Source organism: Anneissia japonica, unplaced genomic scaffold (assembly GCF_011630105.1).
Source record: "Anneissia japonica isolate Jap-2015-1 unplaced genomic scaffold, ASM1163010v1 scaffold493_len2256704_cov171, whole genome shotgun sequence".
Taxonomy (NCBI): Eukaryota; Metazoa; Echinodermata; class Crinoidea; order Comatulida; family Comatulidae; genus Anneissia; species Anneissia japonica.
The window spans coordinates 95,349-121,880 of NW_022727062.1; the positions used below are offsets into that span (position 1 = coordinate 95,349).

Below are 26,532 nucleotides of genomic sequence, written 5' to 3' on the forward strand. Positions count from 1 at the left end.
ATCTGTGAAAGTTCTTCCCTGCCTCCTTATATCGAATCCATCTCTGTAAAAGAATATGGGTGGGACTGACATAGAAAAAAATTAAAATACAGTACACAATTTATGTCGGCCTGCTGCTGATTTCAACAGATTACGGTCTAGGGGCTGTGCCCATGTTTGGATTTCAATTCCAAAATATATATATACATATTTTTCATTAATTCCTAACCACATTTATTTCGTACTTCATTAGGTCTTCCCAGTAAAGACTTCAAAACTCTGCAGTCTCATTTCCTTCAAAGTTATGGCTATGAACACTTGTTAACGCTATCAAATCTGAAGAGGTGCGGACTGTTCACGGAACAGCAAGGAACAGATGTGACAAAGCTCTCCATGTCGGATGTGCAAAAGTTGGCTGATAAAGCATTAAAGAAAACCGCATTCAGAGCTATTTGTAAAAAATGGAATTTAGTAGGTTCACTTGAATTTTCTAATATAAACAAATATTTAAAACAAAATTTCTTTTTAATCATATACTAGTAGACATTTACCGAATGGTCCACTGATTAATTTCAGATAAGATAGTATAACACATACTTAAGATACCAAATGCATGTAAACATTTGTATCACAATACAGTATAATTAAATGATAGTATTATTTTTTTAATTAAGTTATAATTCTTACATATAAAGCCAACATACAAATTTCGAATGACATGTGAATGAAACTTTAATTAAATGTTAATATCTACTACAATTTTAATAATTTTATATTCTCACTACATTATTTTTTTTTGAGCAGGTTCCTAAAGACAGTGTGCAACTCCAAAATCCAAACGACATGTCATATGTGTTTAGTGGTGCGTACACGCCACTCTCTTGCAAGCTTATAGAACAGGTAAGACATAGAGTAATTCTGTATAAGTAATAATGATAAAATTACATAATAATACAATGTGTTTAGTAGTGTCTACGGGCCATTCCTGCAAACTAGAAAAAAATGCAATATATAAAATATACATAAAACATTTTCCTAATTTGAAGGTAATAGAGCCTTCCACTCATTATTACACAATATAAAAGTTTAGTTTGCTCCCTTGGGAAAGTGAGAAGAGAAAAGTATAAATGTATTAACATGGCCAAGGACAAGACCGGAATGGATGCAGGTGATTTGAACTTTCAAATTAAGGCAGAGTTCATTGCAGAACCATTGTACCATTCAATCCCATATGGAAATTCTGTTGCCATCTTTATTTAAGCATATAATACAACATGATTTTAAGGGCTATAGCTGGCTCATCTGAGTTTTTTTCACATTGTATTTTATTGTCATTGTAATTGTAAATGTTGGTCGAATAAATATATGAAGTGAAATGAAATGTGTAACTGTAAACATGTTATTGTAGTTTTTTCGACTAACAGACATCTTTATGTAACTCATCTTGTTTTATTATCACACAGTGTACAGCATAGTCTTATCCCTGGGGACTGTAGAAAGAGACAAACATAAATAATTTGCCAAGGACACAGATAGAGTAGAAGTTTATGATTTGAGCTCTCGGCTTGGAGGCATTGCGCCACTATTGTCTCATTCAATCGTGCATATAAATACATTACAGCACTTATGTAGTGCTATTTCATGCTCAAAGCGTGGGCTAGCTCAGACAGTATTTTTCTTCTCCCTTAAGAGTCTATTTTGTGTCAGAGCTACCCAGTAAACTGGTACCAGCTGCTCTCGACTGTCCATATGAACATTGAAACATTTTCCATTTTCATGCTTACAATACGTAGTGTAGCTGTAAATATAGTGCAGTTGTTCGGATTTATAGATATTGTTATGTAATAAATTTGGCCAATAAAGATGCTGTCTATAGTGAAAATTAACTTTTAGGACACACATTATTCACATCAAAGTTCTGACCAATCAAGTCATTGAGTACTATTTTTAGAAGACAACATTATCTTTTAATTGAATCAATGTTTTCCTTACCAATTAAGGGGCACATAAAGAATACAGTTGCTTATTATTTGTACAGATGCAATGAATTCTGCATTTATATAGTCTAATTGCATTTTTTAGCACAGTATTTAACTCAGTAAAACCCCTAATAGTATTAAGGGGACATCTTCACAACCAAAATTTGTGTCCCCAGGCGTCCCCTGAATGGGCCGTAGTGTTAAAAAATATACTTTTTCTCATTTTGCGGTTGAAGAGTGTCTCCTACAGTGTGTCCCCTTAATAGGGGTGTCCCCTTAATAGGGGTGTCCCAAAGGAGGGGTGCTACTGTATACCATTTGTGATATGATTAAAAAAAAACTATGTATAATTATTAATTTGAATTGCCTTGCATGTTATCTAGGCTGATTTTTTTATCCTTCTTGTAATTGAAAATTAGAAAATAATTTCCTTGTCTGTTAATAGCTTTATAAATATGATAATCCAGTTTCTATATTTGTTTGTATAGACCCTTAAATTGGTTCATAATCAAGTTAAGGATATTTGTAGTAATAGGTCTACAAATCAGTGGTTTATTTTGTATTCCATTTTAGTTATCTGTTCCTTTTAAATAAGCAATTCAGTGTTTTACTGACTCTATGACATACAGTTTACATGTATCTTTAATGACAGTTTATCTCTGATTAGCAAGGATGGATTCCTATTTTATTAGTGTCTGTTTACTGTCTCATTAAATCACATCTTACCTTTTAATAAACATTAAAAGCTTTTGCCTATCTCTTATTTTTCTGTTTAAATGAAGAAGTATTACAGCAGCTAATGTTTATTTTTTAATATTACACATCATCATTTCCCTATAAGTATAATATTTTTTGTCTTGGCTTGTGTTGCATATGAAATCATAAATCTTTAATCAATCTTGTTATGCAGTTTGCACTTGAAATAAAAATTTGGAAAATTCTCAATTGATTGTATGAATAAAATATCTTGTTTTATTGATATTTTCAATACAGACTTTAATGAAAGGTCCCTCTAATACACTAGAAGAAGTAGTTAAATTGTTGCCTGGAGAAAACATTAGCTTTACAAGATCCATGTCTGCAAAAGGTAATAAAAATATTTGTCTTATTTACTGCATCTTACAAACGTTGAAGCGCTTTGCGTTATTAGAACAATGCTCTAAGAACTTATACTTCAATTTTAATTCAGGCATCCGGCCATATGTTCTCCTAAATGGAGGGAGATAACTTGGATAATGTGTCTAAGCCAAGGACACATGCAAGAGGCCTGGAATCAAATCCTGATCACAGTAATCCATGTCATGTCTCTGTTACTGACATTGCATTAAGCAATGCGGGGTTGGAGTTGTGCATGCCTGAATCCAGGGTCAGTCAAGGTCAATCGATATAAATCTATGTTGTGTGTATGGTGTTTATGTTGATTGACCTTGGTACGAGAATGCGCGGTTCTAACTACGAATTGGCGAAAAAAGCCAATCATATTCTGTTTAATTTACCTGTTAGTCGCGCTGAACACTCACTGGGTGGTCGACTGTGCGAGAAAATTTTAGCTCACACCAAATACTGTGTATTAAACAAAACTATTCCAGAAGTAAATTTCTAAGGTCATCAAATGCAAATGAGGAACACCTATCCCATCAACCCGTTCTGTGTTTACCTTCTACTGCTGTACCCACGTACCATACAGCGTGGACATGGGTCGTGGGAACGAGATCCAAGCTCAATTAAGTTATAATACTCTTTTTGAGTATTGTATTCAAATTTCTCCGAATTCAGTGGTAAATCTACATATCAAACATGTACCTATGTTACAACCTACCATTATGGCTACAAAGATGTGCTGTTATGCTGATATATTTACTGTCCAATCCAACTTTTATCTTGCCGTGCACATGAGGAGGCAAGGAAAGCGCGGTGACAGCGGGTGCTACTAACTGCAGCGCTTGCTGCTGCCAGGCCTGGGCCATAACCCTATTGAATTTTGCGCTCTGAATTGTGAATATTTAGAAAATCAATTTAAGTTTAGTTAACATCACCTCCAGCTCCAAGGTTGGATGGTAAGGTAATTAAGCAAGTGCCTGAAAGTATGTACTGGTGAATTAACTGGTAAACCGCACAGATATTTTTTTGCTCGAATGGACCCTTATGTGGAGAGTGGATAAAACTGGTAGTGACCATTGTGTGTGCGCTGAACCGTGGAGATATTTACATCCCGGGTTCTATTTCATTCATCCACATCCCCCCCCAAACAAAGTATAATATAGCACATTGTCTTTCTGAAGAGGTATTTAAGCCATTAGCCCTGAGTACCACAATGCTGTGTGCAAGTTTAATAACACAGCACACTCTTTAGAAAATGGGCACATGATTGCTTATGGCAAACACCTAGAGTAGCACTGCATTGCAGCTTGTCCACAGGCTTCCGTTGCCCTGCCAAAATTTTATACCTATTCAGCTAGGGGCAATTAAATTGAATTGCATTACTTCCAAACATTGTTTTACAATATTAGCTCCTTCGAAAAAATGAATATTTTGCCCAAAAAATAGCCATTCTTAGATTTTTGGGCTATTGAGCTTAGTCTACACCAGCTGAATTAATAGGGGGCTTTTGATTTGTGCAACGACGCGACGCTAGAACGGAATCACTCATGCGTGACCGTTCTACCTGGCGTCCTAAGTTCTCTGCATACATAGATTTGACCAAATTGCGTTTCAGAATCTGCTTGACGAGGTGACCTTAACGTTCTCGCATGCGCAGATGACTTTTAGTGATGTCATTACGTTCTACGTCCTACCGCCATTGTGCAATCGAAAGCTCCCTAATAGTTCAGTGTTCTAGAAACATGACATTTTCTTTCATTGCAGGTCAAAGGTCAGGTTCTGCAAAAATTCCCAACAAGGTTGTATTAGTTTACTTCTTAGGTGGATGCACCTTTTCTGAAATAGCTGCTCTTCGTCTTCTTGGTGCAATGAAAGGTAAATATTGATTTGTTTCGTTATCGCATATTTATCTGTGTAGCACACACAATCTTCAAACTCAATCATGGATACCGGTGTATGAAGAAGTATGTACATAGTACTGTAGATGCTCATATAGCAATTTTGCTAACAAGATTTTGGATCCAGCTCAGCTGATAAAGTTGGAATGTCAAACTGCCACAGTGGTATGAAGGCTATGCAGTTGAGAGTCCTGAGGAAAAAATAAAATCCTGCATATATTTGAATTTCTATTTTCACTGCTAAAAAAAATAAATCTTAATGGCAACCTACTTTGACTGGTAAATTCTCTTGTAGGGACTTTCCACAACAATTGTAAACAATTTCTTATTCAATCATTTTGAGAAAAAGATTAAGGAAGGGGAGCTTTTTTTGCTTTTCTGCCTTTTTATATCAAGTCGTTATTCTGCTAACCTCAAATCTGACCTAGAGTATACAGGCCAAAGTAGAGAAGTAGAAAAATTAGTCAGTAAATTTCTGTCCATGACAATAAATATATATATAAATATAAAAAACTTTAGGTGCATAAAAATATAGCTGGCAGGGACAAGAAACAAAAATTTGTTGTTTTGCTTAGCTTAGCTCTTTATAATTTTTACTTTTATTTATAGAATACAATTTTTTTTTTAAATTATTTTTCATCGACACTTGTGCAGTACCCACACTTGAAGTGTTCACATAAAATTATATATGTCTCTAATGAGGCGAGAAGTGTTACATATACCAAAACAGACATGTTTATTGAAAATTCATGAACGCGTTCAGACTTTCTGCATGAGTTGATCTTGAGCTAATAAAGATTCTTGCTTCTTTTTTCCCCCTTCCTTCTTTTTAATCTTAATCAATTGTGTTAGCATTATATACACACCTTTCTTGACACGGACCTTTAATTAATCATTCCAATAGCAATGTTAATATTGATGTGTTATTCATCGGTTGAAAATCTTAAAAGGTAGGAGAATGATTAGTGGATGATTACCAGAATTCAATGGGAGCAGTCTATGAAGATAGTGGCTACTAAAACCATCATCATCATCATCATCATCATCAAATAAGATCTTATGGGCTTAATGGTGTCATATTATACCCAAAAAATGGCATATCACAGTTATTTGTCACAGGAGCAATGTATGATAGTGGCTACTAAAACCATCATCATCATGATCAAATAATGGTCTGTTCACACTATCAAATTTTAAGTGACAAATATGTCTGATATGCCCATATATGGGCATGATGATGTTATATTACACCCAAATATGGGCATATCACAGTTATTTGTCACACAATCAAATTGTGACAAATAACTGTGACAAATATCACAGTTATTTGTCACAATTTGATTGTGTGGACAGACACATGCTACCTTTGCTTACCGATCGCAGCCATCCTGTGCCTCAACCAAGTGCAACATGTCGCAAAATTCATTGACCTGGTTCTGCGTTGTTATAACCTTTTGCATAGATTCATATTAATCAATCATACAGTGACAGCCTCAAAACATAAAGTTAATTGTTCACTGGTTTTTTTCTACTATAGGCTACAAGTTTCTGTTTGCAACTACATCTATTATGAATGGTACATCGTTAATGGAATCCATGACAGATAATGGGAAAGGAAGAGCATAAGTCCACCAAGTGCAGTATTAAGGTCCTGAAGGTAACAGTTATATATTATACAGTCACAGATTACTAATTTAAGTTGTGAAAATACGTACAAGCAGAGCATTGAACTATAATTATTAATAAAGCCTACATATAAGCCTAATTCTCTCTCTGAGCCTAGAGATATGCAGTTGGAGGCTTAGAAATTGCCCACGGGACATTAGTTTATTTCACCAGCGTTGCCTGCAATTTGGCTCCGTATTATTAGAGCCAACAACGGTACCTACATTGTTTTTTACATTCCCTCACAACTCTAACAAAACATGATTTTTTCTCTTGTACTATACTACTCTGTCTATGAGTAAATAGTAAATAAATTTTGTATCGTCACAACAAACATTATGAATGAGACACCGTCTGAAAAACCTAGAACATGCATCTCGCAATTTTTTTTTCGGCCTATCAGGTGCGGGTAAAGATTGCGAGATATTACAAGGGACCTTGACTGACATATGAACATCTTTTTCTCATTTAGTAGCAAACTTCAGAATGAAAGGATGCATATTAATACCTTCTTATTATCGGGCAGTGTGTTTTATTTTTATTTGTTTTTATGTTTTTGAAATATAATTTAGTTAAAAGTTTATTTATTTCTATCAGTTTCTAGTTATAGCCACAACATTTCTTCTATGATACCAACCTAACGTACTTATAACCCACTATATGAAAGAAAGTTTGTGGTGCAGATAAACATAAATCAACAAAGATCAGACTGTACTATAACCAAAATGTAATTTGAAAAGAAAAGCTTCAAGTAATATGATACAAATTCATCAAGGGTTTAGGCATCCCTGGCAGTTTGTGGAAGTTCATTCCAGATATTTGTAGCTGCAGTAATCTGAATCCCTATAAAAGTTTTAATTAGTCTGTGCTGAGACAGAAATGCTTATGCTGTTGAACAAAGTCCAGGGCAGGTTGGTTGATATGGAGTTATATAAAGTTATGTTTGTCCCCAATTCCTTAAAAACAAGCATTTCGTATTTGTGATTTACAAGTAGCCAATGGGGCAATCTTTAGTGTTTTTTCTCAACATTCCTTATAATAATAAATAATGCAAAAGAGGAAAAATCCAAATACAAGCAAAACTGGATAAAAAAAAAAGTATGAAAAGCATATGTCTGAAGTTTGTTAAAATTAAAAATCAGGTAATCGTTATTGCAATTTAACAATTATATAATACAGCAATACAGTTAACAATGTTAGAATGCTACAAATACAGAAGTTGGTAATATAAACATTCCTCTTAGAGCTACTGTATTTTAAAAATATTATAGTGTAAAAAAATGCTTAATATGAAAATAACAGTAACATGAATGGTAAAAATATCAGTTGAATTTCAAAGCAATAATTATTGTTGAAGAGGTGCTTCTTGAGGTGTGATTAAAGCCAGCTATAATCCCAGAAGTTCTAAAAGTTAATGAAAAAAGTTTACAATGAACTGTTTAATTCATGTTTCGCTATCTAAACCTGTATCACTATTTATGTTTCATCATACTGTGAGGCATGATTTAATACACACTCCTATTAAAAGGTCTAACATTATGGTTTTATTTTGTATTGCATGTAATTTATGTTTCTTGTTATATTAAAATGTGCTTCAAAAATGTTTATAAATGTTGCACTATATGTAATGAGCAAGAATAATCATTTGAAATGACCTTTGATTAGTATTGGTAGATTATTATTCACAATTAATTAAAAGCCATCTGGAGTGGTATTATATGTTTTACTTTTATTCAGAATTTGCATAATGAATTAATATCCTTTGAGATATTCATAGATTTAGAAATTAAATTAAATTTGCAAATTGTAATAATAATGATAACATCATGATGTGTAAAATTGTCTAGTTAATATCTATTAACTTCAACAGTACTTATAATTATTATCCCAATTACCATAATCATTGCCATCATACCGTAACTATTATTTTTTGCTATCCCCAGCAGACAATTTTGTTATACCGATACGTATGTTTGCAGGTTGTTAACTTTATAAGATTTCTGTTTGTAGCAAAATCTTATTTTGAAATATTCATGTAAAGGATAGAAATAGGTTTAACATTAAGGGAAGTGGGAACCAGTAAGTATTAATGACAGAGACTTATACACAGCTATGTAACGATGCTCAGTGCTGCGGTCTGATTGTCTTTTTTAATTACCCAGTATTACCCAGCAGTTTGTTTATCTTTTTTCCACATGATGCAATTTCTTCATAGAGGGCGATAGTTATAATAGCAGACCTAAGGGGGTTACGGCGAACCGCCCAAAAACTGGAGAAGGTCCGCATTCGAAAACGAAAAATTGATTTTCGTAGATATATTTGCAGTGTTCTCCAGAGTATTGGAGATCATACAAGCCAGAAGTATTTCAAGTCGGCATTTCTTAAGCTTTCCCAGCTAACAATATTACATTATTGTATAATGGTTTACAAAGGGTCCGCTTTCCACTGAAACGAACCTCCCACAACTTAAGTCACGCTACAGGCTTGTAATAGGGATACTATTTCTAGAATTTGCATGACGAATGTGCATGATCTACGAAACAATCGGAGCAAAGCAGGCATAACTTCTATGATGATGATGCCGAATCCTTGACGACAATGGCGACTCCATGGCGTAAATAGGGGAGTGATTTATTTTCAAACTGGACTGTGCTGTCTTCCCTTCTATACTTTTGATTCCGTTGAATGAAAAATAGACTAAAATAATTCTTTTTTTTTTTTTTAATTAATTTGCTTTTTACTACACTGATACTTAAAATAGATTACCTGGTACCATCCAATTTCACAGTCTATAGTGTAATTAATATGGCAAAATATATGTTAATTCATGTTCAAATTACCAATTAGAAGCTATCACCTACTTCTAAATTAAGCGATTCAATTATTTTTCATCATACTTGCAATAAACGTATGGCAGGGCTTAAAGATAGTTTTAAGGATTTCAAGGCGAGTTACTGTAACTGATTGTAATTAACCTCTCAATGTACCATATGTGTTGAAATATGGTATGAGAAAATTATCAGTTTTTTGTCTCTTATGTTTTGGTGAGATTTCTCTGTATGTAATCAAGAACCTTTTCAGCTCTAATCAATAGGTCTTCATCAGGTGTTGTCAGGTAACGATGATGCTTGTAGAAATTTATTAAGAAGTGCTTTTTATTAATATCTTTGGAATTATTTTATCTCTTGGTTTATGGTATTTTCATGATACTTGTAGAAAGTTATTAAGATTGCTTTTTATTAATACCTTTTTCATATCTTTGGAGTAATTTTTATCATTTGGTTTATGGTATTTTTTTTGGTAGAAATTTATTAAAAAATTGAAGAGTATGAATTTGTATATCCCAACTTATTGAAAATATGATGAATAAAAATTGTAGCCGCATTAGTCTGCTATAGAACGATAAAAAAGAAATGACAGCAACACTTTTAAGGCTAACTTGTAAAATTTAATCTCTAACTTTCGTCCACACATTGAATTTCATCAAGAGATTAAATTTACAAGGTGCTGCTGTCATTGCTTTTATATTATTGAAAATAGTATTTAACTTTACTTCTTAATACTTTTGGTATTATATGAATCCCTAAGTTACTGGTATTATCAATGATACTTTTTTTATGGAATGTATGGATTTTTGTGCCTCAAACTTATGAAAAAATAGTATTAATTTTAATGGTTTCTTCTAACATTTAAATTATTTGAAAGCTACTGAAGAGGCTGATGTTATTGGTGATGCTCAAGACAGCTGTGGGCAATGGATACAAAAAGAAACTGTCTCTGAAGAGGCCATTTTGAAAAAAGCCAAGCACACATGTAAAGTGCTTGTTGTCAAAGTATCGGTTTTCTGTGCAAGCTAGTTTGTATTTGACTGATAGGAGATGGTAAAACACAACATCTGTTTGGGGAATTAGGTTTGGCTTTTTGCCAGATTTCAATCCATATTTTCATGCCGTGCATTTTTTACTCTTCAATTTTTGTGTTTAAATTGTCGTTAAGTTTATTTATTTGATTGCTTCAAAAGGATAGATTTCATGGACCAATGGACCTAAAAAAATCGTATTAATATTCGCTTTCTTTGTGATAGTTGAACAAAATCCTCTCTTTGCTTGAAGTGTTAGTAACTATTTTCTACTACAAAACTATTTTCAAATCACCATACAAGACCATGAGTTTGAGGTTTTACAAACTGAAGTAGAAAGAAAGAAAAAGAAATTAAGAAAAAAGCAAATAATATAGTAGCATAATACAAATTTGACCATCCAAAAATATAGCAAAAAGTACTTGCAGACACTTGCTTAGTCCTAAAATAAGAAAACACTTCACAATGAGTTTTGATAAAGGACATTTACAAAGAATTAAATATGTTTTGGTCTGTGTATAGGTATTTTTGTCTCCTTGGTAACAAAATATAATTTTGCCAAAAAAAAAATAAATAAATAAATAAAATAAGGAGCTTAGATTTTGGTTTAAGTTTTGGGTTGGTAGGGCTCAGGCATAACAATCTTTGTCATGACCTTTATCCTCTCTGTAGAACTGTTATAGCCAACCTAATCATTATTATAAAAAATGTTTTATTTTTTAAAATTTTATTCTGGTTTAAAAATATATTTTGACCTAGAGCACAAACTAAATTGTATCAAATAATAATAATAATAATTCTGGATTTATATAGCACCTCACGTTGACACAACCTTGAGGTGCTTAACAACAACAGAGAAGAAAAAAAAAAAAACCAAAACAAATGCAAATGTACCAAAAAAAAAATTATCAAATATTTGGTTTAAGTTTAGTTTAATTAACACACTTTGCATGCATAAAATGGTAAAACAATAAAAACATTTATTGGTAATAACACTGAAATATATGCATGCATCTTGAATTCTAAAAAGGTTAAATACCCAGATAATAAAATACTAGATACTTAGATACCTAAGATAATAAACTTTGGATGAGCTTCATAAGATCGTATACATTTCTTATATTTAACTGAAAATATATATGTTGAACTACCTACGTGGTGTACCGCAAGCTTCAACATATATGTTATTACTTCACCATGCAAACCTTCAAACAATAACTGAAAATATTTTTGATAGCGTGTCAGATTGATTATGAAGTTGTGTAGCAATATGATTTAACGAAATACAATTTATATTTTCCGGCTGCAGTGCGCTGCATTAATCACAGAGACGGGTCAAGATAAATTCACTGCCCGCGACAATATATCTCATAATCTGTTTCATAATGAGTATATGCTTTGTGGTTGATTACTTGCCGCGTTTCCGCATTAGCATCCATTTTATCTTGTACCTGGTTATACTGTATACGTATCATGTTTCCACATATTTTATTTGTGTCACATGTGGTGTGTTTACTGCTGTAGAGCGTAGTTGATCCAGGCTGGTTTATTTGTTACGGTTGCAGTAGTTATTTATCCATGATACGTTATTAAAACCTGACAGTTACGGTGTGCACTGTCATCAACACAAATCATATTAGATTTGTTTAACTTGCCATTTCACTGAATTTATAATGTGTGTTATGACCAATATACTTTCTGAGTTGAAATTAATAACTTGAAAATGAAATTCAAAATAGTTTCTGTTGTTTATCAAAAATAAGTTTCTTTAAATTTTTAAAAATTATTGCTCATATATCCAGAAAACTACTCTAGGCGCTTTTCTCCCTGGGATCATCCTCTGCTCCCTGGGGAGTATTTCTAGTTATGGTGTAATCAGCACTACTAATTTCATTCCGAATCATTCACCTCCTACCAGGTACACCTCCTACCAGGTACCCATTTATTTATGGGTGAAGAGAGCATCAATCTTGCACCCCAGAGACCTTAATTGGAGGTCCAATGTCTTACACACTGTGCTACATACTTCTAATTTATTAAAATTCAATTTATTAGACCTAAAAAAAATATTTTTCTTTTTAAATAACTGCTGGGGTAGGTCAAGCCCATCGGTCACAACTTGGACCAAAACAGAAAATTTAAGTACATAATTCTTTGAGCGTAATATTTTCGAAAACTTTAGAATGGCTTAAATTTGCCCAAAATTGATAAAGCTTTCTCGTTTTTGGAGGGCTTTGCCCATAGATAACTTTTGTGAGTTGATTGGCCAATGGGGTAAGGCAGGGGTGTCGCAACTTAAAGCAATATAGGCACTAGTTTGAGTAGCATGTGCGCCCACTGACATTGTGTTTGAATAGTGTAAATAGGTTCATTAGATTTCAATTAATTTTTAATTTTTTCCTTCGATACAAAAATGTATAGCAATAGGATAACTTTTGTTAACGAAAATGATAGCATTGTTTGCAGGCCCAACCTTTAGGGCAAATAGAATTAATTGTTAGTTTTACGTCAGGGATTTGATATTATTTTTTTAGTGAGGGTATTTACTATTTGCTTTTTAGTATCCTCTATACTAATGGTAAACAGGCTGGTAAATATTAAAAATATATTTATTTTTTTTATAAAAGAAGTAAAATGAATCTTTGTAATGTATTTCTGTCATTTATGTTCCCATCTCTCCTTCGTGTTGATATCATTCTTTCAGATAGTCATTATTTTTATTGTCCATGGAAAAATAAATGTTTTTTTTTAAAAAATAGCAAACAGTAAATTTTTTCATGAGGCTCCAAAATTTGATCAGGGTGGGGATGTGGAACTAGCAATTAATTTTATTTAGCCTAATCACAGATAACATGTTGTTCTCAGATAAGATTTTATCATGGTCTGTTACCTATTCCAATCTACGTATTTTAGGTCAGTTAAATTGTTGGATATGTAATCTACTTTATTAATTTTTATATTTTTTATGAGGGTGACCTATAGACCTCAGTGGAGGTAAAATATAATCACCATATATACAAATTGTATTATGTAAGTTTCAAGTATCATACATTTTTAAATATTTACTGGTCAGGTAATTGCTTAGAAATGAAAATATATAATGAATTTAAATTAATTTAGCATGTTTTTAGGAAATTTTGTGTGTAATTGGAATGAAACCAACATCGAACCAACAGCTATATGGTTGCAGGGATGGCATTTTACTATTAGACCACACTCAGTGCCTTCATAATGGAATGTGCTGACAGAACACATCGTTAACCTCTCAGACTGAAATATGATTATGTCAAGGGTCTTGATGTTGAGATAAAATTGATAGATTGAAGACTGTCTGTGTCTGCATGAGCTAGATTCAAAATGAAATTCCTTATACAAAGTTATCTTCCAAATTTAAAATTAGAATGAGATAAAACAAAAATGTTCCCAGTTAATTAATAGGTGTATCAAAAATACTAATCAGCAAAACCTCAATTTTCACATTAAAAGATAACTTGACTAATCATTTTACATGAGTGATTCATTGTTTTATTTGTTGTTGAGGAAGTGCTCTTCAATGTTTTGTGTAGTTTGCTGCGCACAAAGCGTGTAAATTCATTCATTCATTGGTTGATAATAATTACTATTATTGTTTTAAAACCAGGATGTTGTGACAATAATAAATTATCATGGTGCTTTGGAGGTAGGAGTAATCTTATTTTCTGCCGGCATTGCTTAGTTGTTTAAACTAAATTTGGTATTATTTTAAGAATATGTGCTGGTACTCTGATGCAATAAAGTCCATTTGTGAATAATGGAAAGGTAAAGATAGGAGAATAACCTATAACTTGCAGTGTCATTGAACTGAATTGCGTATTGGCATGGTTGGTGACTATCGTAGCAGCCGTAGAGAGGTGCATTATAGTAGTTTGAGATACTCCTTGTCCAAGTTTGATTGGTAGAACTGAGTCTTCTTGGTTGAGAACTTCAAATCTGAGGTGTAAATCTGGCTTAAGTGTGCCTTACAACCAGGGGCAGATTAGTGGTGGGGCAGATTAGTGGTTGGGCTGGGCCAGCTTTTAGAAAATTAAAAAAAAAAAAAAAGAAAGAAATAAAAAGAAAAAAATTGATCACCTAAAACGCCTCAAAGGTTATTTTCGAGCATCTAGAACACAACATTTTCGTGCGGGTAAGACCCTGGACCAGCTAGGGTGGTGTTATCTCGATCGGCCCAACTTTCGGCCCCCATTTTGGACTTCTCTGGATCCGCCCCTGTACAATGCAATACAATACAAAAATATTTATTCTTCATTTTTATATCTCAAAACATTTTGCAAAGAAGAATTATAATTGGATGATGTCAAAATGATAGAAAGGAGCCTCGAGAAACCCAAGGGTTTGTACAGTACCGTACATGTGACACCCATCCTCTACTAGACTACTAATAAATGTAATACATTAAAAGATTTAAGAAGTAAAAAACTATGGGAAAAAAAATAACGAGTATAAGTATCAAGTGTCATTCATTCATTAGCGTATAAATATTTACATAAGCATGAATTTCACTCATCTGGTATTATATGCCGGTAAATCGCATGACAAATAATTATTGAGTAATAACAAGGAAAATGATAAATCTCGGCAGCAGGATAACAAGTGTCCATGGTTAAAAGTTGATAACCGCTAATAGTCTGTGTTAAGATTTTGTTTAAAGTCTCACTAGATTTGATATCGGCATTGAGAGAATTCCAAACCTGTGGACCATGTGAGATAGCTCTGAGGCTTGTGCAGTGTAGGTTTCTCTTGTATTGTAATCATGAAAAGCTATGTCATATTTAAAAACATAAAACTTAAAGATGCCGAGCTGATAAATATTTATGTCATCCACAAAGCGGTCTACGTTCACGGAACAAGTGTATGATGGAATCAGTATATCCTATCCATGTAGTTGCTCACATCGCCTTTTTCTGTAGAATAATGATGTTGGTATTTATATGAGGGTATAAGTATTGCACTGTTAAAAAAACTCATTGCATCTTTTGGAAGAGTAAGTGGTTTACTTTGGTTCATTTCAGTTCCTTTTGTAGCAGTGTGAAGCTACATAGCACCTCTCTTTGGCTTCTAGTAATCTACGTTCACCTTTGTTAGACTTTGTAATAATATGGATGAATAAATGACATTATTTGAAACAAAAAATGAAAAGGAAAAACTAGTGTCAATTAAAATATAAAACATGTTTAACAAATGAGGGGTTCTTGGATCATCTTTACTACCTTTTTTTCTCACAGTTTAATTTATTTACAAGCTAAAAATACTATTTTCCTGTGTTCAGATTATGTTCAGATATTTTACCTGTGATTAAAAACCATTTACGTCCAGTTTTTCTTTATTATTACTGTCTAGATTCCCTAAATACATTGCAATATAAATCATTTTTATTCGCTTCAAAATTATATACAGCTTCAATTTGATGTTAATTTTAGAGTTTGTGGTAACATTTAGAAACTTGTTTTTAATTTCAGATCGATATCTGGATAAAGTGCACTCTCAACCATGATTTTCAGAAATTTCTACATCTTGATGAGGATAATTTCAGCATAGGCATTCTGTGAGGTTCTGTTCTGAAATCATTGCTGAAAAATTATTTTTTCTGTATCAAAATAATGGAGTAGTTCAACACTTTGATTGATTCATACCAAAAATATTTTAAAATAAATCCCAGTTCTTGGTAACCTGAGATCAAAGATGAGTATTTTATGAGGTATGCCATGGTAGTAAAGAAAGATATGTTCACATTTTTTTACATTCAGATAGCACAATGTGAATAAAAAGGGATTTTATATGATAAAAGTTATGTCCTGTGTACTTATATTCTTTCCTTATATATTTGGATTTTGTACTTTTATCCTCTCTTCTTCTTCATAATTCTTTTGGAGTCTACTTTGTAGATTTTTTCCAGTTCCTCCCACCCCCATTTTTTGCATGGATATTCCCCCTCTTAATATGATTCCCCTCTCCCTCACCACGCTATTGCATGTGTCCAATCTACCTTAGTATTGATCTTCTAACTTGGTACGAATAACTTTACATGGCTACTCATCTGAAGTATACCTTTCACCTATTGGTATGGATCTCCTCTTATTTCATTTGACAAAACATGTGACATGACCATATATATGCAGGTCATGACTAAATATGGGCATACAACAGTTTTTGTTTTTTTTTTTCAAATAAAATGTGATAATCTGGACCGGGCTTCAAAATGGCATCCTATTAATGAATCTTTTCTCACTTAAATGCCTTTATCATTATTTAATTACTTTTAAATATATTAGAATTTCTAATGATTATCTCTAACAGACTTGCCATGATATATAATATGATTGTTTTCCAACTAATCCATGTACATTATTAATGTAATTGATGTACATATTCATTAAATGTGAGAGAAAGTTTGTGCAGGAATTTTTGAAAATTTGCCTGCCAATATATTAATTCCTGTTTATATTATATATGATATGTGATGACATATAGAATGCCAGGGGTCACATGCCATACAATGTTTAAAATAGCATTTGAGTTTATAGTCGGTTTTAAAGGATTTACCTGAAATATATTCTGTTCGTTGAGTCCGCTAAAGGTTGAATGTCTAATTTTAAAATGTTATATTTTAATATTGGTTTTAAATACCATTCTGATATTGATTTAAATCATTTCTGTAAAGGTAAGAAGAATCTGGTTCAATTTAAAAAAAAATGTCTTTTACCAATAACTCTTATTATTAAATATTTATTCTGGTGTAATTCAAAGTGGCTGTATATTGGTAGGTCAAACGTTTACTCTCTAATTCCATGGTCCGCAATTGAAATAATCCAGTACAAAAAATATTCATACAACTAATACCTGATTCACATGAGACAAAGTGTTACATAGAACACATTCTAAGAAAAAAAATTGGCACATGTCCTCTGCTAATCACATCGATGTGAATATGCGTTAATGTAAAATTAGCTTGTGTCCCACTTGTTAATTAAACTTTGTTTATAGATATTATAGTCACATCTTCTATGTAGTGTATGTACTTACTCTTAGATCTGAAATTTAAAAAAAGGGAATTAAATAGAAAATGATAATAATAAAGAAAATGATAATAAGGATAATGATAATAATAAAGATAATGATAATAATAATAATGATAATAATAAAGATAATGATAATAATGATAATTATAAAGAAATACATGAAACTTTAATTTCATTAGATGATTGCACCTAATAATCCTTTGTCCAATTATACTGCATATTAAGTTTAGTTCCATTTGATTTAAAATTAAGAAGAAAACTTCTCCATTTTTTAAAAGTACTTATGACAATGTTAATGTATATATTATAGGTACCAATAGAAAAGTTCTGAGCTTGCTAGATAAATCTATAACTACCCTGTTGTAGTCTTGTTGTTGAAATGAATATAAATTGAATTATGATTCAAACCAAATTAATGTATACCTGGTATGTAATATGCATTTGATTTAACTAAACCTATTTTGGTAGCCAATACAGTACTGTATAATTTAATGATAATACTATCTTTTCCTTGTCTATCACATTTCATTTCACTGAAAGGTTATAAGGATATTGTCGTTAAGTTTAATATCTCCCAGTTGTGTTGTAATTCTTGAATTTTATAATTCTGCAGATGAAACTGTCCATGCAATAATTTGGACAATATTTGACTGCAGAGAAACAATTGTATATTTAAACATAGACCATAAATTTGGTTTATGTAGTTCTTTGTTTGTCTTTTCCTGCTATACACTGCATTTTTGATTAAAATTCTGATTATTTTTGATATGATGAAATGCTGTTTCGAAATGGCTGTTATTGCTATTAATGAATGTTTAGATTATACGCAGGAAAATTCCGTTTTATATTAGATGACATTATATGGATGTGAAACTTGATTAGAATTCCAGGTGGCCTTTACATTCCATATTCAATTCTGGGATAATGGGAGCAGTGAATGGAAAGTACAACATAATTTTTATGCCATAGGTTATAGGTCACAGGTTAAATACCAATGTTCTCTCCTTGTGCTTCGACTGGAGGGCTATCTTATAGCACAGTTGATATTTGGTAATTGTATCATTGAGAATAGGTGTTTAAGTCACTGACTCTGCATAGGCCTACATTGAATTGTTTACATAACAAAGCTACAGAGACTTGGTCATGTGGTAGACCTTGAATTATATATATATATATATATATATATATATATATGTAATGCTATCAGATTAGTAATGAAACCATTTAATTTATGGAGGGTCATATTTTTCGAATAGGCCGCACTCCTTTGTTTTTAGCAACTCAATCCCAAACGTCATAGTTACAGTTAACGATTCATGTTCACTGTTATGATGTTATGATTAACTACCGTATACTAGTGACATCACTTCTTCAAAATGGTCGTAATTTGGTTACCATGGATACTAGTGACGTAATGTTAATTAAAAAGTTAGTTATCGTCGCACGTGACATGGCTAAATGACCAGAACTAGCAGATGTTTTATGACACAAGCAATTTGGGCAATTGTGCAAAGCTCTTACAGTTGGGGTTTCGGAGCTCTTTAAAGTCTAAAATAATAACTCCTGACATTTTTTAATTGCGCTACATTATGTCATCAGTGTTAGTTGTATTAATAGCTGCACAATAGAAAGCTGACGAGATTGTGTCTGCAATTCGTTTTTATCTGCTTACTGTAAACTCAATTTTTAAAATACTCTAGCTGCAGGACTACTGTGTAGCCTGTATAATGACACTCGCCTTGACCGCATGGAGACAGTGGCGGCGCCAGCAGGGCAGCAGGGGCTTAAGTCTCCCAACCAGACAGGTCAAGCGCCCCCCCCCCCCCCCACGACAGAGCTCGTCGGGCAGTCAGATTTAAAAAGATATAAAAATAGGACCACGCCAAGCCAACACATGTCTGTCACAGCCTGAGAGTGTCATTTCTGGCCACCCAAAGGCTCCTATTCCTTAAAAAAAAATCTCATTTGGGAGGGGAATCCCCTCTGGAACCCTTCCCCCAGCTCAGGCCTACCAGCTCAAGTCCCCCTGTCGGACAGCTCAGCCCCCCCCCTATAAAATATATCCTAGAACCGCCACTGCATGGAGGTCTTCGAATGCCGTCACACCTTTTATCATACAATGCAATAGAGGCTTTTCGTTATAGGGTTATGCATAATTATACGATTATAACAACATAATGTTGGCCCTATTATTATTATTATTATTATTATTATTATTATTATTATTATTATTATAATAATAATAATTATTATTATTATTATTATTATTATTATTATTATTATTATTATTATTATTAACATAGATGTCACGTGGATAGGTTAAATATTTTTTTCTCCAACAAACTGTTTAATATCCACACATCTTTTGTTTATATTAATGTCGAGGCCTACATAATATATGATACGATAATGATGATACGTTCGTATGCTCATTTACGTACTGTATTTTGTATCGTCTGCAAATGACTGTCAGGCAATGACATCTAACCATATATGATTTCCAATTGTGCTTCGTGCCTAATGTCGATGTCTTGATTGAAATTTAAACTAATTACTCTTATTTTTTCCCTTTTAATCATCCTGATTACATATCCAGCTTCTGATTAGTTGATTGTTTCCCTAATTTACTGGTTCAATTATCATCATAATTATTGTCTAATGTTGATTTTGTTTTCAACGATCGATGTGCCGTTTTTATGTAGGCCTACCTGTGTCACATTCCAGGCCTACTGTGCAGAGCGTATTGTTTAAACATGCAGTTTAACTTCCCAATACATCAATAGTGTTGCAAATGCGTTCAGTTCGTTCGTTGCTAACACATCAATTGCGTTACTGTTCCGACTGTTTTCCTTTTTTCCCTAATTTCTCTGCGGTTATTTACTGTCGCATTTTCATTTTTTTTTCTAGTGCTTTTCCTCTCAAGACTTGAAACTCTATTTTATTTCAAAATGATTGCTAAACGAACCCACGTCTTTTTACTTGGTGTAAACTGCAGAGCTGGAGATAGTTTAGCGAACGCAATGCCAAAAGAGGCAGGGCTGTCCTATTTTTGTACTATATTAATAAGAAAAAAAAAAGACCTAGGGTTTTCGATTATTTTTCTGCCTTTTATAAATGACCAACATCTGTCATTTGTAGTGTTCAGATATAATACCACCATGCTGATAATAGCTTTAACCTTCATCACATGCTAATAATTATTTTTCTATGTTGAAGCAGCGCGATGAGATTCCTATAATATTAATATTCACAAGATGAATCGCCACTGTATAATTACGGGATGAACGCGTTAACATTCGTCATAGCCATGAGATTTAAACGCAATAAAAGTGTCCAGTAGTTAGGAAGCAGCTTTATGAAACCTCACACCATGGAAATCTTCTATACATGTGATGCATACGTAATTTGTGTTGACTCTCAGTTTGGAAACCAGCGCATCATCATCCGGATGATTACTGTTGACCAGCGACGAAACAAGCGCGGAAACAATAAAATGTCGTTCATCTATTAAATACTCGTGTGATATTTTAATGGAATTTACAGATCGTTTTCAAAATTAAATGGAGATATACTAAGGTAAGTTTACGGATTGTTTTGTATTGTAAGTAATAAATGACAATATAATTATATTAGACTTATGAGGCATAGCTTACTATTGGTTTGTAAGTCGTTATCATGTTATTTGAAGAACTTACACGTTCTTAACGTACCGTACATCTTCGACGGTCAACATGTTCCCTGACGCTTATAAATCATCATTCGGACGATTGGTGAGCAAATGTTACAGAATAAAAAATATACAGTATATTATAATTTTTTCGGTAAATAGTAGCTGTATAGGCCTATATGAAGCTATGGGACTTAATGTTGGCCTATTTTAAAACTTATATTGATTATTGTCTTGAACAATCAGTCTAAGTTATTTTCTTGGTTTCTAATATTCATGTTTTTGTATTTACTTTTCTAATTTGTAAGCGTATTTAGACGATGTAGAATGTAAGAGATATTAAACAAATGCACAACGATTATCATGATTGTGTGGGGGTTATGTAGACCTACGCGTCTTTATATCATGATTAATGGTAAATCTACTACCTACTTGCCACGCAAATAATTAAACATACATCTACGCATTTTAATGTGTGTTGAAATTCTAACATAATGAACTGTACTATTATCATAATTGTCCTAGTCTGTTATCAGCGTGAATGTTTATTTGTCTCATTGATATGGTAATATGTTCGAATAGTACATAACATCAAATTTATAATGAATCAATTTAAATATGGAACAATGGGGACGTATTGACTTTGGTATATACTAGGCCTAGAAGGATTTAAATTTGGCTTTAAATTTATGTAGTCGAATTCAAATAAAGGAGATAGTTTATTCCACAGGGAAGAATATAACTAAGCGAGACACAGGTTTCTACACGATAGCCTAGTACGGACACTTTTCTGTTATGTCTATTTACAGTGGTGGAGAGCCGGCCATTGGAAAATAATTATAATACAATTTTAAGTCTGAAAGTGACATTTACAACCATCTACGGTGTCATAATTATACATTTTCTTCTCAGCCTCAACCATGGTGGGGCTGAGGAACTCCACTTAGAGCTCCATATGTAGGGCTAAAGTCCCTCCCCGGACTCCCTCTATTTTAATTTTCTGGATCCGCCACTGATTTTGTTGTAACCTTGAATGTATAATCAAGGTAGACATATAATATTAGGCCCCATAAAAAAAAAATATTAGTTTATCACCCTATCAAAGAAAAAAAACTGATGAGGGAGAGAGGTTTTTTTTGTTTTGTTTTTTTTTTCCTAATCCCGCCCCCATTTTACCGATGTTCGCAAGTAAATCAATGGTTAGGGACACATATAAAAAGTCATAAGAATGGAATTAAATTTATATTTTTAAAAATATGCTTTTGTTGTACTAGTAAACAGTATTTGCAAGAAATCCTGAGCTTTTCAAGTGAAAAAAGATGGAAAAACTACCGTTTTAAATAATATATATGTTGATGGACAAAATAAATCAGAATTTCCCTAAAAGTGATGAGGGAGGGGGTGATAAACTAATAATTTTTTGTATGTGGCCTTAAATGATACGTAGTAATTATAGACAAGGCAACCATATTATGTTTATAGGCACACTACGAACTAATTGGATGTGAGCATTTGAGAAGTGTACATAAATTGAGTAGGGCTACGTAGTTGCTAAATCTGGTCTCACACCTCAGAGATGATCTATCGCCAATGAAGAACATTATTTTACGCAAACTGGCTATTTTTTGTTTCGTCTTAAAATGCTACCGGTACTGTATTCTTCAGCCTTGCGACGAAGACATTACTCAAGTAAAGCGTATTTAAAGTGAAAAAATAGTCAAGGAATTGTTTACTCCCAACATCTGTAGCCTAGTTGATGGACTGACCTGGACTACACAAACAATTTTTAGCGCATCCTCTTTGATTTATGTAATGAACGATTAGTCCAGTCTAGCTTATCCGCCCAGCCCTGCAAAATATGTACAGTACTAGGAACATGAAACCAACGATTTGTAAAGCCGTGTACACATAGCACGACCGCCGGCTGACCAATTCATCCGTTCTCAGTGAGCGCGTGACGACGAAACGAGTCTGCTGAGTGTTGATGATGACGGAATAAGCGGATTTCTATTGAAAACGATCAGTTGTGCGCACCTCCTCGCGCTGCGTTCTCCGTGGTCGCGTCGGCGAACGACCGCCGTCGGCACATTGTGTTCCCTGTATTTCATGTTGGTCAGTTCGAGTCTGCGTTGTATAGGCCTATTACAGCTGTAGTGAAACTATTAAATTGACTGTTGATGACATCTATTATTTTTCGGTTTACATTCCCTCAACATTCTGGCTTGAAACACTTTTCCATATATGTACCGTAGGATCCGAATCTACTGATTGTGTTTTATTATATCGGTACAGGAACGAGCTTGTTTAAACTCAGAAACAGCTATTTTAGTAGAAGTCTTATCGTTTGGAGTTTTGTAAAATGCTCTTACTTGAATGCTGTTTCTTTTCCATTTTTTCTGATTGTATTTTGTAACAGTATTAATGATCTTATACTCCGTCACCTTATACTCCTGCATTTTCCACCCGTCGGACAGCCATGGACCCCTCCCCACCCAACCCGTCGTCCGACGCCACGACGAGGTCGTCGGACCTAAAATATAAAATAAATATATATATAAAAATATTTCCGTATTCAAAATGTTATTTTGATTGCCAATCCCTAATATTGTTGTCTAAAAGCAAAATTTTGGGTCATATTAAGCCATAAAAACTCTCCCTGTGAACCCCACAAGGAATTTTTAGTCGAGACCCTGATCGAGGCTCTAGTCGACGCCTTGATTCGGACCCCGGACATTTGGACCCCTTGTCGGAAAAAATTCTGGAGCCAACGCTGCTCTCGCTCTAATTTCGGGATTCACTCATGTCTTAGATAATCTGCAGATTTAATAATAGTATTTTGTCTTTTTTTTTTCTTTGATTTTTTTTTTTATAGACGCGTTATAAATCTTTAGATTGTATAGCATCTCATGATATCAATCAATTTTGTATTATTGCAGACCTACAGCTGGATATGAAAGTAAATATGGGATATGTAATTACACATTAGACAGCCTAAAATGAACATATCAAAGGTGGGCAGAGTAATTATCAGTCCACCCGCATCTACAGTGTCCTACATCCGGAACCGTTATTTGCCTTATAGCTCATATTTAAATAACTGAACCTTATTCTTATGCCTTCTGGAATTGTTGAAAATAACAGATCTGTCCGTATCCGTGCCCGTGATTGGCTTTGGACGCAACGCGTATTTAGATCCGTATTTTCTCAAGACAGTTGATCGTAGTACTAATGAAACGTCGACAGTAGTAATGCGACCTACATTCTGTTTTTTTTTTTTTTGTTGGCTCACAACAGTAAGTCAAAATTGAAAAATAGAAATAAATTAACTGAACTATTAAAACTATTTTGTCTGTACGTGCAACCGTGCCATTATATGAGGGAGCAGTCTTGTGGGGTCATAATTGTGTAACATTTCATGGTGTGGTAGAATTGGGCTTAACAAACGTGTTAATGGCGATGTTTCGCTGTTGGTCTGATAAAATGAAATATATAAATAAGTAAATAGATAACTAAGTTGTTAAGTCATGAATAGCACAATTTACAGACTGTGTCGGTTTCAGAGGGACACAGGCATATTCCCCTATCGCTTTAACAAGCCTGTTAGTGGTGATGATTCGCTGTTAGTGTGATAAAATGAAATATATAAATAGGTAAATAGATAAGTTGTTAAGTCATGAATAGCACAATTTACAGACTGTGCCGGTTTCAAAGGGGCACAGGCATATTCCCCATCGCTTTAACAAGCCTGTTAGTGGTGGTGATTCGCTGTTGGTCTGATAAAATGAAATATATAAATAAATAAATAGATAACTAAGTTGTCAAGTCATAGAATTGCGGACTGTGCCGGTTTCAGAGGGACACAGGCATATTCCCCCATCGCTTTAACAAGCCTATTAATGGTGATAATTCGCTGTTGGTCTGATAAAATGAAATATATAAAAAAGTAAATAGATAACTAAGGTGTTAAGTCATAGAATAGCACAATTTACAGACTGTGCCGGTTTCAGAGGGACACAGGCATATTCTCCCATCGCTTTAACAACCCTGTTAGTGGTGATGATTCGCAGTTTGTCTGATAAAATAAAATAGTCCCTATATAAATAAGTAAATATATAACTAAGTTGTTAAGTCAGGAGTAGCACAATTTACAGTGCCGGTTATACTGTAGAGGGACACAGGCATATTCCCCCATCGCTTAAAAAATTAATACAGGACGACCAAGTCAATTTATTCAGAAAAATTTGGATCCACAACAGTATACCCTGCTGCGTTCTAAATCATAGATCCAACTTACAGTAAAACCGTAGTTTTTTCCATCATCTTCGATTGTCAGTGCTCCAATCATAGCAAAGTGAAATGCGAACTGATTTAGAGTAGGAAAATAAGCTACATCGTAACTGTTACCGTAACATGATCTAAAAGTGATACTTTTAATGGTAGTCATCCTCTCCAGTAAACCCTCATAATTTAAGCGTTGATTGGATCGTGGCAATTACTTCATCTGCCCAGGGAGCAGTCATCTGCCGCGGTCAGCGCAACATTTTCTTCGTTCGCAAATCGTTGTGTCGAATGTCCGTAATAATTTAGTTAACCAAGTTTTTGCCTGTGTTTATTAACGACAGTATTCACTAGAGAAATAAAGGACATGTATGGAAGCCTTAAATTTCTTTCAAGAATGTTATATTTAGGACTAGTTAGTTTTGATTAGACTTTCTGCAGAGGTCGTATAACAATCACATAAAACTTAATTCGCATTCGTGTACTGTATTTTGGTTGTTAGCCTATGTGTTGACGTAACCTAAAATATATTACTTCTATTTTTATACCCTGAGGCATCTACGTTTCCCCTGCTTCTCCTTTTATAGTCAGTGGTTTTTAGAAAGTATTAATATTATAGCTATGTACAGTTATTTTCTGCAAACTGCGATTTGATATTGACTCGGCAATCCGGCATTCGACAACTGGGTTTCGAGGAAGCGGATTCGGCGTAATGGCATTCGTCACACTGGCGTGAATCCCTTTTCTAGTAACCTATAGTCACTGGGGATACAAGGTATAGTATACATTGCCACTGCATTTGGATAACCCAGAATATACTAAAGAAAGCGGGTACCGTAATATTCTCTACCTAGTAGGCCTAGACATTCTGTGAAATATAGAAGCGTAACACAAGTTGTTATTATATTAATTATTTTATTAGTGAAAGTTTAAGCCTAGCATAATTTAATTATTCAGGTAAACGGTCCAATAATTGTATAATTTGTTCTCAGTTTATGCTCCTACGAAATATTGTAACAATTTAATTGTACGTCTAATCTTTGTTTCA

General features: G+C 33.5%; 2 protein-coding genes across 5 annotated transcripts in view; both read left to right on the forward strand.

The window, feature by feature from the left end:
• LOC117113426 (vacuolar protein sorting-associated protein 33B-like) overlaps positions 1-18,465 on the forward strand; it is a 46,702-nt gene extending 28,237 nt beyond the window's left edge. For 2 of the 3 annotated variants that reach the window (XM_033256746.1, XM_033256748.1), the window contains 6 exons: positions 233-450; positions 784-879; positions 2,952-3,045; positions 4,824-4,934; positions 6,495-6,614; positions 15,980-18,465. In XM_033256746.1, coding sequence (XP_033112637.1) covers positions 233-450; positions 784-879; positions 2,952-3,045; positions 4,824-4,934; positions 6,495-6,583 — 608 coding nt within the window. In that variant the 3' untranslated portion in view covers positions 6,584-6,614; positions 15,980-18,465. The remainder of the gene's footprint in view (positions 1-232; positions 451-783; positions 880-2,951; positions 3,046-4,823; positions 4,935-6,494; positions 6,615-15,979) is intronic. The other variant, XM_033256747.1, reaches the window with a different exon arrangement.
• A 2,485-nt stretch (positions 18,466-20,950) lies between these two features.
• LOC117113406 (small conductance calcium-activated potassium channel protein 1-like) overlaps positions 20,951-26,532 on the forward strand; it is a 100,807-nt gene continuing 95,225 nt past the window's right edge. Inside the window, exon 1 of one of the 2 annotated variants that reach the window (XM_033256726.1) lies at positions 20,951-21,115. The gene's annotated coding sequence lies outside the window, so the exon portion shown is untranslated. The remainder of the gene's footprint in view (positions 21,116-26,532) is intronic. The other variant, XM_033256729.1, reaches the window with a different exon arrangement.